This window comes from Passer montanus, unplaced genomic scaffold (genome assembly GCF_014805655.1).
Source record: "Passer montanus isolate IOZ18808 unplaced genomic scaffold, ASM1480565v1 scaffold53, whole genome shotgun sequence".
Taxonomy (NCBI): Eukaryota; Metazoa; Chordata; class Aves; order Passeriformes; family Passeridae; genus Passer; species Passer montanus.
Window position 1 is genome coordinate 5,415,107 of NW_024370263.1, and position 18,362 is coordinate 5,433,468.

The 18,362-nt window shown below is 44.3% G+C and overlaps 1 protein-coding gene and 1 long non-coding RNA gene across 3 annotated transcripts; one reads left to right on the forward strand and one right to left on the reverse strand.

The window, feature by feature from the left end:
* Nucleotides 1–6: 6 nt before the first annotated feature.
* On the reverse strand, nucleotides 7–14,137 carry TCTN1 (tectonic family member 1). The gene is made up of 15 exons (XM_039724543.1): nucleotides 13,931–14,137; nucleotides 11,990–12,110; nucleotides 9,637–9,767; nucleotides 9,119–9,285; nucleotides 8,626–8,713; nucleotides 7,668–7,777; nucleotides 5,088–5,108; nucleotides 4,556–4,681; nucleotides 3,861–3,986; nucleotides 3,444–3,526; nucleotides 2,956–3,096; nucleotides 2,507–2,663; nucleotides 1,711–1,836; nucleotides 1,234–1,378; nucleotides 7–464 (listed from the first exon to the last, which is right to left on the reverse strand). Exons 1-14 carry the CDS (start codon nucleotides 14,082–14,084, stop codon nucleotides 1,235–1,237), a joined length of 1,695 nt encoding a protein of 564 aa, XP_039580477.1. The 5' UTR covers nucleotides 14,085–14,137; the 3' UTR covers nucleotides 7–464; nucleotide 1,234.
* Nucleotides 14,138–14,210: 73 nt separating this feature from the next.
* On the forward strand, nucleotides 14,211–16,993 carry LOC120509648. 2 transcript variants are annotated; one of them, XR_005629312.1, is made up of 4 exons: nucleotides 14,211–14,414; nucleotides 15,057–15,319; nucleotides 16,386–16,548; nucleotides 16,663–16,993. It is a non-coding gene; the product is annotated as an uncharacterized LOC120509648 (long non-coding RNA). The 2 variants fall into 2 exon arrangements; XR_005629311.1 differs by having other exon boundaries at nucleotides 16,438–16,548.
* Nucleotides 16,994–18,362: the final 1,369 nt, after the last annotated feature.

Consider the following 18,362-nt stretch of genomic DNA (forward strand, 5'->3'; position numbering starts at 1 on the left):
AAGCTATACATCCAGAAAAGTACCACTTGTTTAAATTTTTTTTTCCTGTGATAACACTCTTTATTTTCAGCAAACTTGCAGTATAAATGATAACAACCCAGGCTGAAAAGGTAATTTCTTCTCCACCAGCTGCCTGCTCATCATCAATACATCTCTTTGCCAACCATTATTTTCATACTGTTGGTAGTTTCCTCATTTCTGTTGCTGCTTGTGCCATTTGTTATTTATATAACATTCATTTCAGAAACACCAACACACCACTCCTTTCCCTGACAAAGAAATCAGCCCCAAAATAGAGGCAAACGTGTGCCATCTTACATCAAACAATGCCTTGTTCCAGCAGCAGATCCCAGTTCTGATACTGCATTCCCTCATCTCTTCTTCCCTTTTCACTGTTCCCTCACAGCCCATGGGGCTGAGAAGTTCTTTGTTCCCACAGCTCATAAATCCATGGATTAAAAGAACTGAAATATGTAAGAACAGATGTAGGTGAGTGCACTGCTGGGAACAGTCAGACTTCAGAAAAGCCATAAAAAAGGAAATTCTAAAGGGCCAGGCTGGTGTTTGAATTTTTTCAGGTACCAGAGTGTCCCTGTGGAGAGGCTGTTTGAGAGCTGAAGAGTGAGATTTAAGAAGTGGGAATTCTGAGAGAAGGTGACTGCAGCAGGTGTCTCCAATGGATTTCAGCCCCACTCAGCTGGAGGGTCACTGAAACCACAATTCAACTGCTCAGGTTTTTTACCAAGGGTAATTAATTAGTGGTGTGGGAAAAATAGCCAGAAATATGTGGCTTATTCATCTATGCAAAGAGATAAAGCAGAGCCCTTATCTAATAGCACATGATGAGTTTAATTAGCAATTCAGCTCTGCTGTTGTGGGATAATGAACCTGCTTTCCCTGTGTGTCCCTGTGCTCTTCCCTTCCCCTCCTGCCTCTGCTGGCCAGGCTGGGGCTGGTCCCACGTGCTGTCACTGGGCCAGAGCCACCAGCAAGTTCAAACTGCAACCTTTGTCCTCTCTGCAGAGTTACAATTGGGTACTTTCCACTTCAGGGGGGGTTCTTCACCCTAAACCTTCTGAGAACCCTCACAAGGTCTCACCCTTCCTCTCTTGGCCAAATTTAGCCCAGTATCTTCAACTTAGAAGAAAGTGATGGCCCATCATAGCCACAGGATAAACAATGGACTAAAAATAAGATAAAGCAGAAATGTGGGGGGTTTTTATGCATACTTACCTTAGACAAAGGGATAGAAAAAGTCAAAGGGTAACTTGATGTTTATGGTGGGCCAAGCTTTGTAGCTTGGCTCTGCAGGTGAAGAAATGTCAGTGAAAACCACAGAACTTGTTATAGGAATAATCTTTTCCCTTCCTGAGGGAAGCTGCAATGAAAATACAAACAGGACTTAGCTTCAGTTTTCTATTTGTACAGTCGTTTATTTGGTCTGGCTTATATTTGCTAAAAAGGTGGGTTTTTTTTCTATATAGTTCCATGTTTCTTTCCATAAATGATATATGGATTTTTACTGAAGTGTGTTTTGGCAAGAAGCCCACAGCTGTGTTTGAGCTGGAAGAGAACTGCTGGGTGTAAATACATTCTAACGTGAAGTGCTGCCTTTAGATAATGAGATTATCTGGGTCATTGTCACACAGCTGATACCCAAGGAAAACAAGCCACTTGTTTTATCTTAAATCCTGTAATTTAATTACATACCTGCCTCAGTGTGGTGGTAGTGATTGTGGCTGTAACATTCACTATCCTGGCTTGGGGGTTGACCAGGGATCCATATTTAGTCCACTTCACTTCTATTCCCAGTGACACAGGTATTTGGCAGGAGCTCTGCAAAGTGTGAGAAATCATCTCATTGTGTGCCTTATGAAGAAACCATCACAGTAATTAATTATTCATGTTATTAAAAGGGTAGAATGTCCCCACAAAGCTCACTGAGGAGGCTACCAGAGCAGATGGAGCCTGCACTGTTTCTGGGCAGGACAAAGTCCTGAACTCTGCCAGGGCAGAATTTTGAAGACTACAATCTTAAATATTTTTATGCATTTCTTCTTGAACTATCACACTTCTGGTTCCAGAAACCATTCACTCTTTAGTTGCAGAAGTGTGCAAGAGACCATCCACAATCTTACATTGTGCTTCTCTCTCTTACCCTGGCCTGGAGTAAGAGAGGAAACCCTGATTCTGCTCCTTCCCTCTGTCACCTCTGGTGCTTCATCCCTAGAAGAACAACATTCTAACCTATGTTTAAACAACTCATTTTCTACCCAATATGTTGCCCTGATTCATAGCTGAAGTGCCTTGATTAAATATAACTTCTAGAGCAAGAATGAAACCCTCTGTGAATATTCCATGAGTTTCTCCCAGCTTATTTCTGCATTCCCAGCCCCATTTTCTCCTCCAGTTGGTTCCTGCATTTTTAGGGTGTGAAGCTGAGCTGATGCTGCAGCACAGGCACAGATCTTGTGAGGCTGGAGGGGTGGAAGTGGTTTAACTTCACCTGCTCTGAGATGTGGAGCTGAGTTATTGGCACCCAGTCAAGCACATCCTGGGCTTGAGAATTCCCAAATGAGGCCACGTACTCAGGAAAGCTCTGGCCCTTCAGCACATCAAGGAGGGTCTGAGCCAAAGGCTGGCATTTCATAGCTGCTGTAATTCTTCCAGAAAACAACAACAAAAAAGATGAGTTACAGCAAAATCCATTGGTTTGGCACAATCATAATTTCTCCTTGCTCTCTGCTCTGTTCAAGCCTTCTGGCTACAGTTGCTAATGCACACAATCTTTCCAAGAGAAAGACCATTGTTAATTAAATGACATTTTTTATAATTAAATACTCTATTCTCAATACTCCTCCAGCTGTATAAATGGCCCAGGACCTGAACAGAGCCTAAGGGAAAGGGTTGTCAGAGGGTTAAAAGCATTAAATTAAAAAAATACCAACTTCTTACCGTAACTTACAGCCTGATATCATGTTATAACCAAATAATACTGGGGCTCTGGCTCCCTGTGCTGCCAGGCAGTCCTGGGTGGATGTGCTGTGCAGAATGGTGAGTTGGCTGTGTTTGTTACTGCTCTGAATGATGCCAGATGTAACACACACTTAAGGGAAATTAAATGCTTGATGGATATCGGGACAAAAAAAGAATCCTTAATCATATCCTTAAAATATAGCAGCAAATGCTATAATGGCTCAAGATTCCTCTCACAGTGTGAAAAAGCACCAGGGTGTGCAATGGAGGGCTAAATGTACCTCACTACACAGTCCCAGGAGATTGCAGTCAGGACTGAGTCATCCCCTCCTAAAACACAGCCAGAAAAGCACATTTTTATTTTTGGCAGAGAACAGATGTATTTCATAGATGTCCGTGCTAGAAAGGGTTTGTGAGGATGGACCAGAGCAAGTGAAGCAAACAGAAATGCAGCAGGGAAAGGATATCCTTGAGGCTGGAATCCTGCTCTGACAGGCAGCCCAACAACATAACCAGGATTGCCACTGAGAGGAACTGGCTGCGTGTTTTCCTGCAATGCAAACAGAATATTAGTTCTTATCCTGCACTGAAGTGGTTGGAAAACACAGAAATATTTCAGTTGTTTTAGGAGTATGATCTGCCTTGAATGATGAGGGCAAGACTGTAAGTAAAGCTTGGCTTTCTCTGCTATAGTCACAAGCTGGGGCTTGCAAATGTGACAGACTTTGGAGGCCTTCATTGCCCAGCTCTGAAATGCTGCCTCATCTGGGCATCCAGGGCAAGTTCTGCTTTACCTTGCTGCTAACAATTGTTCTGATTCAAGTTTAATAAGTTTTGTAATTAAATGTCTTTCACCAAGTCACCCATGACATCTCCACAGTTACCTGAGTGAAGCTGATTTCGAAGCTCTGCTCTATTGAAAGTGCTTCTCTGCTAATTGCCCCCAAGACAAAAGCAGCAGCTGCTTCTATTATTTCTCCTGTGTCTGTGTAGGTAATGTGATAATTCACCTGAAAATTAAACATTTTAGATATTAATTTGAATAAATACATAAGAGAAACTAGAAAAAAAAATTTAAACCATGCAAGTATTTTCTTTCTTCGTTGCTTAAGAAACTCAGCTCCAGGGTGGGGATGGATTTTATCCTCCAGAGGCTGGAGCCTCTTCACAACTGACTTCTTGATAAACCTAAGCACAGACACGATGTTCATCTACTTTAAAATTAAAGATGATGTGCAGCATCTATTCCTCTCTCTGTCATTAGTGCACCTGAAATCATCTTCTCCCAAGCATAAAGTAAATTCCAAACTCATGTCATTGCCTGTTTTGCCACATAACACAGAAGTTATTTTCAGCCTGGCTCCGTGTTATATTGCACAGAGTTATTATTTTGTTGCAAAACACTCCCTTTTACTCAAAATCAGTGCTTCTTCCATGAAACTTACTTTGAAGATGTCACAATGTATGGAAACTGCAAGGCCTTCCTGTGAGCTGTGCAGTTTGGGAATCTGAAGTGATTGGATAGAAAAGCATAGATGTTTTCCATCAGCTCTGAGGAGGAAAAGGCTGCCAGACCTACCCCAAGAACTGCATTGATGCACACTTCATCCACAACCCTTGGGAGCCTCAGCACTTCACCACTGCTCAGGAAAGTCCTCATTCCATTCAGGGACTGGACAACTATGGACTGGACAGTAATGTTCACCTGAAAAACAGACTCCTGTCAGCTCTGAACACTGGGTATAATTAATTTTGGCTCTTTCTGTGTTATTATATTTGTGACCTTTCCGGGTTCTGTTCCACAGCAACAGCATGCAGTAATTCTCTGAACAGCTGCTGTGTTACAAGTACTGCTGAAGCTCAACCAAAGGGTCTGGGTTTAAATAAATAAAGAGATTTTCTTGATAAGAGGGAGTTTTATATGAGAGGAATGTATCAGGCTTGAGTATTTGCAGGCAGCATTTTATCTTGGAGTTGCTAAGTATCATTACTGATGGCAAATGATGTAATTTTTTAAATGTAAAGACTTGATCAGTGAAAAATTCCCACTGACTATAGCTTAATAAGAATTTTGTCCACAGCTCTTCCAACTAATTTAGAAGGATACTTACCATCTGACTTGATTTGGGCACCTGAGGGAGAATAAAAGGACAAATTAAAGCAGTAGCAAAGGTTTGACCTATTGCACATAGCAGTCAAGTAAAGCAGGTAAGGCTTTGTCTATTTAACTCTTTCTCATAGCAATAACTTTTATGTTATGGAGTTAATTTGATATAAACAAGAGCACCCAGGAACTGTGAAAAGAACTGCCACAATCCTATCCTTTTCTTCTTCTAACTTTTAGAATTATTCAGAGACCACCAGTTTAGGAAACCTGCCAGGCTGTGCTTCCCAAAGAAATGAAGAGCTTTTGTTGTCCTGTTCCATAGTTTTATGGTCTCTAAACCAACAAAAGAGAAGCAAGTATCTCTCTTATTATACAGGTGCCCCACTGAAAAATTTCCACCAAAAATATTTCATGGAAAAGCAGAAATGTCACACCAAGGTCATCAATCAGGTAAATATACTCCCATGGAGCACCCATTTGTCAAAGGTTTTGCTTTTCTGACTTTCCAGTGAATGTTTGAGTCACATCTTTGGGAAGGGACCAAGGATTGGACTCTGCTCATGAAGCAATTCTGCAGAATTATGATGGGACACTGAGAGCAGTGACTCATCTCCTGTCCCAGCAGGGAACACGTTCCTGGGAGCTGCAGACCTGAAGGTGGTGCAGGTACAGTTTGTCACACATTTATTATCTCCAGGTACAGCCCAGCCATCAGAATGAGCAGGATGAATAAAAATCTCTGTCAAGATTAGACTCATCCTTCAGGGAACAGTGCTATTTCTGACTGGGCTAGGACGAGTGAGCACCACTCCTGAAGTTGTTTATCCACGGCTGGGGTGATGGATGATGTCTCTGGAGGTCCCTGGCAGCACTGCAGCTCCCCCCAGCAGGGAGGCAGGACCAGCTCAGTGCTTTGGCAGCTCCACACTCCCAACCCCAGTGAAGCTCCACTGTCAGAATCCTGCTGGGAGATTCCAGGAGTCCCCAACACTCCTTGGATCTGCTGCTCAGGCCAGGGCAGAGAGCAGAGATGATCTGCAGCATTTCCCAAAGCGTTGTTCTCACTGCAGCTGCCCATCCAGGCAGGGAGGGTGGGCTCCTGGGGATGGGGCTTTCTGTCCCAGTGCTCCCAGTAAGGCTCCCTCAGTTACTGGTTTGCCGTTTCTTTGGCCGGCAGCTCCACCTGCTGGCACGGGGAGGGCTCCTGCTCTGCCCTGGGGCCACCCTGTCCCCAGTGCCATCACTTTCCTGCTGTCACATCCCACCTTCACCTCCCTTTGGCAAGGAAACCTCCCCACTGAGCATCTCCAGCAGCTTCTCAGCCTTCCCCAGGTCCTGCAGCTGATCCCTCCTGACATGCAGCGTGCTCTGGGCAGAGCTCTGACCCCTCCTGAGCTCAGCCATTGCCTTGGCAAGCAGCACAGGGATACAGGGTTATGGATTTTCCAGTCAGTAAAGGAATTAATCTTTAAATCAAACCCACTCAGCTGCTGGAGCCCAGCCTGAGCCACTCTGGCTCTTCTCTGGTCCTGCAGCCAACAAGAACTAAATTTGGGAGGAAATGGAGACACTCAAGGCCCTTCTGAGGCAGTGCTTTCCTCTCTTCTTCCACAGCAGGAGGATCAAAAGCCAACATTTGGGAGCAATCCTTGGCTGATTTCAATGAGATCCTGAAGGAGCAGGAGAATGATCCCATCTGTGAGGGTGTGAACTGCTCCGTGGGCTTTCCTTGCCTTTGGGAGCTTTGGAATCTGTGAGCAGCCTGGAAGGGGTCTTTAAGCAGTTACTCACTGCTAATCAAATGAACTTAAATAATTACATAAATTAAAAATTTTAATGGTGAAGAGATTGGCTTCAGCTTCTGGAAGGCACCATCAGGTTAAGGTATGATGTATTTCAGTTTCATTTTTTCAAGAGTGATTTCTTTGTCTTCCTGAATATCCTTACAGGGGATTTATTTGTACAGAAGACATCATCCCCAGGTCAGAAAGGGATTAAAAAGTAGGAAAAGCCTTGAAAAATAGTCCCAGACTGGATTTTAGCAGACAGGATGCAAAGAAACTTGCTCTCAGTCATGTAGAAGGCTGTGTCAGCCCCCTCTATCAACAACTGAGGCTTGGAGGAAAGGGGCAGATGCAAAGGATTAAACCTGACAGGTTCCTCTCTCAGTACAACATTTTAGCAACTCTTTAAAACTCAGATTTCTTAGAATGATGTGTTCTGATAAATGGGCTTCTTGGAAAAGCCTGAACATGCACAGGAACATGAAACTGCACTAGCTCAGTGCCACGACCTTGGTTCTTCAAAACTATTATTTTTTACTTTATCTTTGACTATATTATTTATATTTGGCTAAGCAAAGAACAGTAAATGCTTCTGTTACCAAAGCTTGAAGTAAAAACATTCCCCAAGGCTTTCTGTATAAAAGTCTGCTGTACAGGGAGATGTTTCTTCCCAATCCACAGTTTAAAAATCCAAATAAAACACAATATCCCTCAGCAAACAGAAGTTACTTCATTCTGCAGATGCAAAAGATGTAAAATATGAGTATTTCAGCTATATGACTGTTTCAAATCATACTTACTGCCAAAATGCTGGAGTTGATATAAAACAACATGCTAAGTGCTTGAATGCTGTCACATTTTTCCACACTTACGGATCTAATGCATTTTGTGGCTTGGTTTACTAAAAACCCTGGGAAAAAAAAAGTCACCAAGTATTAGTGGAGGAAGTGAAAGAGCAATTATGAAAAGCATAAATGAAAAACAGTACAAGAACAAGCAAAATTGAAAGTAAATGTCATCTCTATTGCAGATAAGGTTTTATGTGAGCTTTGAATAATGAAACTTTTTATATTCTTTAAAAAAATGCTATGAGAAAAAAAATTACTTCTTAACAAGTAGAAAGAGCTTTATGAAAATTACTTAATTTTTGAATCTCTTGATAAGATTTTTTTTTTCTTTCACAGGAGACTTCAGTCTTGTAATCACCACCCTGACTGTTATGAGACCACATTTAATGATGACAGTGGGGTTTGGGAAATGCAGGTGTGGGTTTGGCTGTGGCTTTTTTTTCACTTCCACCTCTGCAGATTTTCAGGAAATTGTGTGAAAGGTTAAAATGCAGAGCTCAGCCTGCAGATCTGACCTGTGAGAGGAATCCTGGGCACAGGGAAGCTGCCAAGGCTGCCCTGGCAGGGCTGGCTTGGTGCAAACCCCTCCTCCCTCAGGGGGTCACCCTTGTACTGTTTGATTAAACCAATTATGCCAAACAGGACATTTTCTTGTTGGATAAACAACCCTTTAACAAGATTCTCAGGGATTTACATATCGCACTTTGAATTTTCAATAGAGATGCAACACAATTTCCATTCTATGTCTTAAAAATCCAAACAAACCAGAGAAACAGAAGTGATTTGAAAATCATCTCTTTATGAATCTTTAGCTGAATTCTCCATGGGGAGTGTGCCAGCTTTCTGACTGACTAATCTAAGAGCAGAATACCAAAAAGCAAAAATTTGGGATTCAAGTGCATTTTCCAACCTGCAGGATTTGCATCAGAGCACCAAGAAGAGACAACAGGACTTGGCAGCCTTAGAAATGCATCCTCTGTCTGGACAGGAACCCCATACTGCCAAATAAAAACCACAGTCAGCTACACAGGTGGGTTTCACCCCATTTTTATTAACAACAAATATGAATAAAAGCAGTATTTATTTCCACAGGATCTCTCAATAATGCTCTGTGCAGCAATTTTTCAGTCATTGCTACAGCTTTATGCTGAAAATAGCAGGAAGTGCCTTATTTTTCAAAGATCTTAAAAATCTAGTTTGTTTTTAAAGTAACTAAACACAAAATATTACATTTCTTCTTTTTACTTTTCTATATTTAAAGACCAATATAAATTTTGCTTCTTCCAGCAAAACAGCATTATTTAAAAGCAGATGCAAACATTGCTGATTTCTTCTTTCTGGAATAATCTAATACTAATTGCATCAAATATAATTTACCTCCTATTGAATCAGAGATAATTTACCTCATATCTGGAAGTTTCATTGGCCTCAGGGGGATTTTGGGCATCTGTATCCAAATTCCAGTTCTCAGGCTCAGCACTGAAAGTAGCACCTCCAAATTTATCAAGCAACTGATCAAAATTTTCTGCAGTTGGGATTTCAGGGGATTTGAGGTACAGGGCTTGTTTATCTGTCAAAATATTTAAAGAAAGAGATAATTTAAGGAAAAAAAAGATACAGCAACAATACTTAGTAACAATGAGACAGCTTTAAACATGAATCATTTAGGATGCTAAATTATTTATTTAAAAAAACCCAAACAATTTTGTGTTTTCCAACAAAGACCAAGAGTAGCAGATGTTTAATTCCATGTTTTCACAAGTGAAAGGATCACAACATAAGGACTGTGAGCAGACAGAATTACCAGTTTCCTGAGAGGTTTAATAAAACAAAAATAGTTTTAAATTTAGTTTTTCTGGTACCTAAAAAGCCTACAAAAAATAACATCAGAATGCTTAATATTGCCTACAACTCTACTTACAGTTTGCAGCATGAATGCAGAAAATACTGGGATTGACTTGGTCAATTAATTGAAATATCCTTTCTGGTGGATTTGCTTCAACATCAAGAGAATACACGGCAGCTTTCTGACTGCACAGCTGGCTGTCACCTCTGCAAAGAAACAAAAGAAATGAATGACCCACTACAAGTTAGTGCTGGCCAGATTTTAAAGCTCTTTTAATCTACCGAGGCAGCACCAGAAAAAATTAAAAAGCATGAAATTACTGAATTTAACATAATTTGTAGAACAATTGTGCATCCTTAGAAGGTTCCTATTGTTTTATACTCTGTGCTTAATATAAATAATAGAGAATTTTCCTACATGTTTTATTTAGCAGAGGAAAAGGTGAGCAGCAACATGAAGGAAGGTAAGAAACAGACTGAGGGAGGGAGGGAAAACCAGTGACAATATGAGAGGGAAAATGCCAAATTGGTGGGAAGCAGATGTTGAGAACCCAAAAATGCAGGGCTGCACCAGAGGCCACACACAGCTCAGCAGCACTTTCATTTCTACAACCCAAGTGGGTTGTCAGAGCAGGAAAACAGGTCAGTTTTGTGGATGTTGGAATAATATCCAATTTGAGCAGGGAATGGGAAGAATTCCTGCTTGAGATGCATGTGAAAGAAATGGCAGAGTGAGGAACAGGAGGTGAAATAATCATAACATCTTGGAGAAGTATTTAAGGCTGTGCCATGGGCTCATCCAGAGCCCAGAGCTGCAGGAGAATGTGCCAGTTCAGAGCCTGGCAGCCCTGGTGTGTCCCACATGCCACAAACACCAGCTGGTGATCCCAGTGGAACTGGCACTCACAGAGCAGCTGAGGACAGGCCCTGGAGAAGTGAAATGACTTTCAGAAATTTTGAAGCCTGGAGTTAAGCTCTTCCACGAGGTGAGTCATTTGTTACCAGGATCCCACCAGGATCCCACCAGAAATCCAACCCACCAGGATCCCACCATAAATCCAACCCACCAGGATCCCACCATAAATCCAACCCACCAGGATCCCACCATAAATCCAACCCACCAGGATCCCACCATAAATCCAACCCACCAGGATCCCACCATAAATCCAACCCAACAGGATCCCACCATAAACCAAACCCAACAGGATCCCACCATAAATCAAACCCAACAGGATCCCACCATAAATCCAACCCACCAGGATCCCACCATAAATCCAACCCAACAGGATCCCACCATAAACCCAAGCCAACAGGATCCCACCATAAATCCAACCCTTCTGCTGCTGTTGCAGAGCTCTCACGGCCTCTGCCTTGGGATCAGCCAAAATAACACAAATATGCAAATGTAGATAAACTCTGATGGAAATAAGACCCACAACACCTGCAGACACTGAAAATCCCCTGGCTTTTCATGCAAAATAAACGTTTCACACAAAAGGATTTGGGCAAAGAAACACAATTTCGTTTGAGGCATTTCTAGTTGACAAAGGCAGCACAGTCATCTGAGGCAATTAAAGTGTCACTCAGGAGGGTGTTGATTAGACCTCTCTGATCTATATAAATATCCACAAATGAGGAGCAGGAGTCTTTTGTGTGCCAGAACAATAAGAAACCACAGTCTGGCATGACTGCTAATTCAAATTCCAAAGCACCAAGAATAAACCCAGTGCTCAGATTGGCATAATTTATACAGAAGGTGGGTTGAAAAGCTGCACTTATTGTTCTGAGAAGTCACCAAGACATTTTTTGCACATTATGATTCTGAAGTGAGCTTTCTTAACTCCTCTTTGAGAAGATGGAGTTGGGTGAAGGAGTTTTCAGATTAAATAGCAAAGAAACAACTCTTGGCTTTACTTTTTTGGTATAATGTTACATTTTATTGTTTGTTAAGTGGCAGTGGGGGAGCAGGTTGGACGGTAACTTATAAAATTAGGGTCAGAAAAATGCTCACACTATTTCAACAAGCTCTGAACTGATTGTGTAGCTGATATCATAAACGTAACCAAAGAGGTCACTGAGAAATGTACTGATAAAAACTGGTGATGTGCAGAAGTGGCCAGATTGGTGCTTTGGGATCAGTTTTTTAACAGCCAGACACTGCATTGACCAAAGTCTAGAGATGCATCACTCTTACCCCCAAAAATCAGCACCACCTAAATACCCACAGGGAGGAGCACAGGGAAACAGGAGGAAAGAGGGAAAGAGAGGGAGAGAACTGGGTGGGGGTGGATTTGCTGCTCTGCCCGGCTGGGGCCAGAGTGCAGCAAGGACTGGTGGAAGGGTGGCGGTGGGAATTGCCCCGAGGAGAGGAGAGGACAGGCAGCACAAGGAGAAGGATTTTGTGCCTTCAGGTTGTTTCTCGCACTCACACGACCACGGGGACCGAGCACGTGGTGAAGAGGCTGAAGTCCTGGGCGCTGCAGTCGGGGTCGCAGCAGCAGTTGGTGTCGCACTGTGCCACCAGCAGGTCGCAGACACAGAGCCTGGCAACTGCGGCAGAGAGAGGGGTGAGAGCTGGGGGGGGACACCGCGGCCCCCGCGCCTCCCCGGGCACCTTTCCCTGGTTTGATAAAAGATTTCTCCAAATTCAGCCTTTCTTGAGGGTGTTTTTGAAAGCCGTCTTTTCTGCTGGTGAGCAAATTTATTTGGAACGTGTGGATAAAACCAAGCCATAATAAAAACTCTTCCCTGAGAAACAGAATCCATCAGGGATTTTGGAGGTGTGAAAATCTACTCAGCCTTGCAGAGGAAAAAAAAAAAAAAGAGATACCGACAAGGTGTGTTTATCTGCTTGTTTCAGCTTATTGGGAAGAAAAATAAAACATTTTGGAAGAGCAGAGATGATTACAAGTTTTGGGGATGGCTCAGGGTCCAGGAATACATTTTCCTGATGTGCCAAAACAACCATAATTGACTTCTTTGAAAGTGTTTTTTCTCTCTGTTTTTAGATACTGTGAAATATTGTAATCACAGACAGAGCAATTGCCAATAATTCTGTAAACTGGCTCAGTAAAGTACACTTGGCAAATTCTTAAAACACTCTAAGGTCTTCAAGTTTATACATTCAAAGAACAGATATTATTCTACTGAAATGTTTTAGAGTTGCTGTTCTATAATTAATTTAGACTTAAGAATAGCACAGAATGAGGAAAATTAAGGCCAGTGTTTTAGGAGAAAGACATTCAAAGAGTATTTTCACAACTAATTTCTTTATTTCACTTTGGCTGCTGCCTGTTTCCCTGTGGCCCCCTGGATGTTCTCTGACCACCTGAACAGCATCCAGGTATTTCCTGGAATCTCTGAAGTTCTGACTGTTCTGTTGGCTGAGCTTAGCCCTGGATCCTCAGCTCACCCTGCAAACAGAGAAGTTTAAACACGGATGATCAGATTGCAAGGTTATGTCTGTGAGATCAGGGATTTAAACCCCTTTTCCCTCAGGAGGCAGCACTGGGGGCGCTTTCCTGGGGCAAGTAACCCACGGAAAGCTCAGCTGAGGGCAACACCACCCTATATCAAACCGATATAAAAGTGTAGCAAATTATAGAGCAGGGAACACCTTGTGAGAACACAGTAACCAAACCGCGACCCTATATCAAACCGATATAAAAGTGTAGCAAATGATACAGCGGGAACACCTTGTGAGGACACAGTAACCAAACCGCATCGCTCTGCTTTTACCACAATGTATCCCCAGCTCCTTGGTCGGGGCAAAGTGCCACAGTAACCAAACCGCGTCGCTCTGCTTTTACCACAATGTATCCCCAGCTCCGGGGCTGAACCTCGGGGCAAATTGTGCAGCCAGCCCGGGCTGTGGGGAGCCCTCCAAGGCCGCCCAGGGCAGCGCAGGGCGGGCAGCAGAGCCTGCCCTCCGCCCCAGGGCCCTCAGCGCTGTGGGATGCCCGGCACTGCCATGTCCTGCCAGGGCCCTCAGCGCTGTGGGATGCCCGGCACTGCCATGTCCTGCCAGGGCCCTCAGCGCTGTGGGATGCCCGGCACTGCCATGTCCTGCCAGGGCCCTCAGCGCTGTGGGATGCCCGGCACTGCCATGTCCTGCCAGGGCCCTCAGCGCTGTGGCATGCCCGGCACTGCCATGTCCGTGCCACCAGCGCGCCCGGGACCTGCGGGCCGCGCCGGCTCTGCCTACCCCGGGAGGCTCCGAGCGGCCTCGGCTGGAGCTCGCAGGGCTGCAGAGAGCCCCAGACATCCCCGGAGAAGCCGGGCGGGTGCGCCAGTCCCGCGAAGGGGAGGCCGCGAGCGGGGCTCTCGAGGGAGGCCGCGAGCGGGGCTCCCCTCAGCCGGAGGGCACCCACCGTCCGTGACCGGCGCCGGCACGCTGCGGACCCGCGCCTGTGCAGCACCACGAGTATCTGCGGGCTCCGCGGCCGGCTCTTCCGCCCGGAGCGGCGGCGGCGGAAGGAGGAGGATGAGGACAAAGAACACGCCGAGCGCCGGCGGCGCCGCCATGGCGGCCGCCCTTAGCAACGGCGCGTTGCTAGGGCGCGCGGGGCATGGCGGGAAGGGCGCGTCCCGCTCTCGCGAGACTTGGCGGGCGGAGGGGAAGGGCCGCGCCCGGGATCATGGCGGGTGAGGGGAGGGCAGAGCCGAGCAGAGCCTGGGGGATTCTGCGGCTCCTTCAGCCGCCCTCGGGCTCCCTCACCGCCTCCCAGCGCGGGGAGAGGCCACGCGCAGGGTTCTGGCTGGATATGGCCGCCGTGGTGGCACCCAGCGCCCTCAGGAAGAGCCCGGCGGTGGTGAGGGGTCGGTGCCCCCTCAGAGCCACGGGAAGGGTTTCAGGTGTAGTGGTCAAAGTATTCTGCTTATTCTGCTGCTAAGGGAGCAATAAGTGACCCAAGGGTAGTCCACGAAGGTGGTTTGGGAAAAACTCTTGGAAAGCCATGCATAAAAAAAAAAAAATAAAAAAAAATGGGAATAGCCCCTTGCAACATATAAAAATATATATTTTTTTGTATGATATATTTTATATATTATATATTTTTATATATTATATATATCATATATATTTATAATATATATATATAACTGTATTTCTCGTACTTTTGCATAGCCCCTTGCAACATATAAAAATATATATATTTTTATATATTATATATATCATATATATTTATAATATATATATATAACTGTATTTCTCGTACTTTTGCAACTTTTTTTAGTAATCTTTCCTCAAAGTAATTTTTAAAGTGTTAGTTTCTCCTTTTGAAGGTGCTGTAGGTCCTCAGTGCTCAGTGAGCATATTCAGTAATCATCAGTAATTTTTCATGTGCACAGTTATCTTTGGGGTATTTTTCAACCTAAATTATTCTATTTTTTTACTAATTTGGGAAAAAACTGGGCTAGAGAGTGACTAAATCATTGTTTCTTAAATCTTTTCCAGCCTTTAAAAATTCTTTGATCTGTTTCTATTTCCCTGACCAGGTTCATTACTGTCCCCTCGAGGGGAAGGCACCAAAAGCTCTCAAAAGCCCTAAAACTCCAGCTGCACCCACTGAGAATGGAAATAACTGCAGAGTGCCCCTCCTCTGCCGTGGCCACGTCCCGGGAGTGAGGGAGGAGTCACACGAAGCCCTTTGATGTTCTCAGATTTGGGATTCAAACAGCTCCGGTCGTGTGGAGCAAAATCTGGAGCCATCCTTGCCCGTGGCAAGGCCTCGTTCCTCCCAGGACAGGGTGACCCAAAGGTGAGAACCCCCTGCTCCCCTCTGCCTCAGAAATTACACCCCAAAATAACCTCACCAAAAACAACCTCCTGGTGAGGTGGAACCCAAAATCTGTGTGTGTGCCTTCTTCCATGGGCATGAAGGGCTGCTGTTTTCAGTCTGCTGCTCCTGGGGTGGCCAAAATGCTGCTGCTGCTGTTGGGGTTGTTGTTTTTTTCAAGCTCAGAGTGACATCACACAGTTCCATTTTGAAAAGGACCTGTAAAAATGGCACCAAGCTTTATTTTCTTGCTTCTCACCGCGCCAGGACTGGCTGCAGTGTTCTGGTGTTCTCTGAAGAGAACGTGTGCCTGTGCCTGGAGGAAATCCTGGTGTGAAAAACGCCAGTCACTTGTTTTTGAAATTGAAAAAATGCCTGTGCCTGGAGGAAATCCTGGTGTGAAAAACGCCAATCACTTGTTTTTGAAATTGAAAAAGTTTAATAGTAATGAAATGGTTATAAAAATAGTAATATAATTAAAATAATAAAATTCGAACATTCTTCTATTTTAACATTGTGTTATAACCTAAAGCTGTATTTACGGAAATTAATACAGCATCACTTTCTAACACACACATACAATATTCACTTTAATACTTGCGAAAAGCCAATCATAAAATACGCATTTTTCACACTGGGAGCCTTCACAGCTCCATCTCCTTCACTGTCCCACAGCAAAGGGACAAAAACAGAGGCAGCCCTGCAGGAAGGACAGCTCCTGGCTGAGACACAGCCTCCCTCTGGATGGAGCTGGTTTGGGGCCTCGCAGCCCCTTCAGCTCCCCTGAGTAAGCTCCCACGTGGTCAGTTAACAGGGATGGAGATGTTTCTCCTCCCTACAAGTCCTGCAGAGTTGGAAACTTGGAATTTGTTTTGCAGGCTTGGAGGGAAAGTGGTGCTTGGTTTGTTTTATCATCGCTGCTTGTGATCCGTGTCCTTGTTCCACTGCAGTGTCATGAGATAATTGATACTAAAGCACCCCTGCTTGTTGGTTTGCATGCTTCTGATGCCTTTAAAATCAGTAAAAAAGGGCTGATGACATTGCACAGGGGAAAACAGAATTTAATACATTCTCCTTGCATCGGGAATTACTTGGCAAAGCTGGTGGTGCACAGGGGACCAGACTCCAAGATGAAAACCAAGCCTTGCTGAAATCTGAAAGCACAGATTGCACCCTGGATGAATGTGGGCAGGAGCTGGATGAATAAAGAGGTATTAATTCTTACTGCATCTACCATTGAAATGGAATAGAAGTGGGCAACTGTTCAAAAGCAAAGTAGGATGGAATTAATCTGGTTTTCTCGTGACCTTTTTTTTTTTTTTTAGGGCTTCACTCACAGCAACAGTTCTAAATCCACTTAAAATACTTGCTGTAATAGGAAAAAAAAACCACCTTTGTCATGCAGAGAAAGGCAAGACATCTAAGAAAAACCATTTGAAAAACCCCCCACCACAAAACTCACCCTGGCACTGGACTTCTGAAACAGGTTCCAAAGAGCAGCTGCAAGTGTGTGGGATAAGATCAGGACATCAATACATAATGCTTGTTCTCCAGCAGACAGACTTCATTTGTCCTGTCAACATGAGCTAATTAATAATTAAAAAGGGCACTGTGATCCTGATGTGGGAGGTCCTATAAAAATGAAAATTCAAGCAATTTGAGAGGCAGTAGATTCCTTTTTATTAAAAAACACGTTCAGGGATTTACTCTATTACAGTTTCAGCAGCAAGATCTGATGTGCATTTGAGCATTAGAGAAGCTGCCCCATGCCTGGAAGTGTCCAAGGCCAGGCTGGAGCAAGATGGGACAGTGGAAGGTGTCCCTGCCATGGCAAGGGGTGGAATGAGATCTTTGAGATGCCCTCCAAACCATTCTGTGATTCCTGCTGGTGATCTTCTGCCTCTGCATCTTCTCTTGACTCCTCACGTGGAAGCCTCATGGGCTCCTTCTCACGTTAGTTTTCTTTTTAATCCAACTGTGCTGTCTTGAGCTTCATCTTTTCAGGGCTAACATGAGGTTTGCCCTATGACAGATCACTTTACAAGACCAAGTGGACAGGCATTTAGAATTAGAGTCCAAACAAAGTCAAAGCAGGCTGAAATAAACTGCATTTTGGTCTAGCACAAGATTAGCCCTTAAATAAACAGTGAGGAGCTGGGGCAGTCTGTACAGCAGATGGCATTACAGGTAACATTTATCACACTCCAGTCTCAGGGCTCAGATACTTGGGAGGGAGGACTGACATCAGCTACCACTGAATCAGTTTTAAAACAAGCTGGAAAGCTGCTTGTGCCTTCAGCAGCTGATTACTTTGTGCAGCACTTCTGCTTTGCACTCCCCAGTGCATTTATTGGTCTGGACAAGCCTAGCAGGAAGAGTTCATTCTGTTTTTGCAGCTAAAGTGAGCTGATGTAAATAGATCTTGGACTTTGAGGTGGGAAGATTCCACCCAGCTGCAGTAACCAGGGGGATGCCCTTTGGTCCAGTTTTTGTGCCAAATTTGTGCATTGGGGAATTTTAAACAAATATCACTTGGCAGGATATCGACTCTCAGGGTACAAGAATAACACTGAGTAAGGCAGCAGGGCATGGGCTGGGAGGGACTTACAGGAGAACTATCCAGGCTGACACTGAGCAGTGGAGAAAACCAGTTCTGAAGTATTTTATTAAAAATAGTTGGGGTTTTGTCTCACAGGAGCTCGGAGATCCTCTGAACGAAAACCAGGAGCAGGTTTTCATCTGGGCACAACTGTGCAGGAGTGACAGAGTTCATCAAAGGTTACTAATTACCATGTACATTTTGAGGTCATCTGGCTGTCTGGGCAGACTTGGGTGGGTGGAATCATGGGATCAGTAAGATTGGAAAAGACTTCCAAGATCAAGGCCAACCTTCCACCCAATACCCCCATGCCCACTAAACTGTGTCACAAGTGATGAGTGACCTACTCATTGTTTGAACTCTTCGAGGGGCTGTGACTCCACCACTTCCCCAGGGAGGCTGTTTCAAAGAGTCTCAAGGATGGAG

Excerpts from the sequence above, each read along its gene's own strand:
- TCTN1 (XM_039724543.1), bottom strand. The coding sequence starts at position 14,084 with ATGGCGGCGCCGCCGGCGCTCGGCGTGTTCTTTGTCCTCATCCTCCTC. Across the intron at positions 3,987-4,555 it reads GCATCAATGCAGTTCTTGGG|GTGAATTATCACATTACCTA; the intron begins GTAGGTCTGGCA and ends TTTAATTTTCAG. Across the intron at positions 3,527-3,860 it reads TCGAAATCAGCTTCACTCAG|GAAAACACGCAGCCAGTTCC; the intron begins GTAACTGTGGAG and ends TTTGCATTGCAG.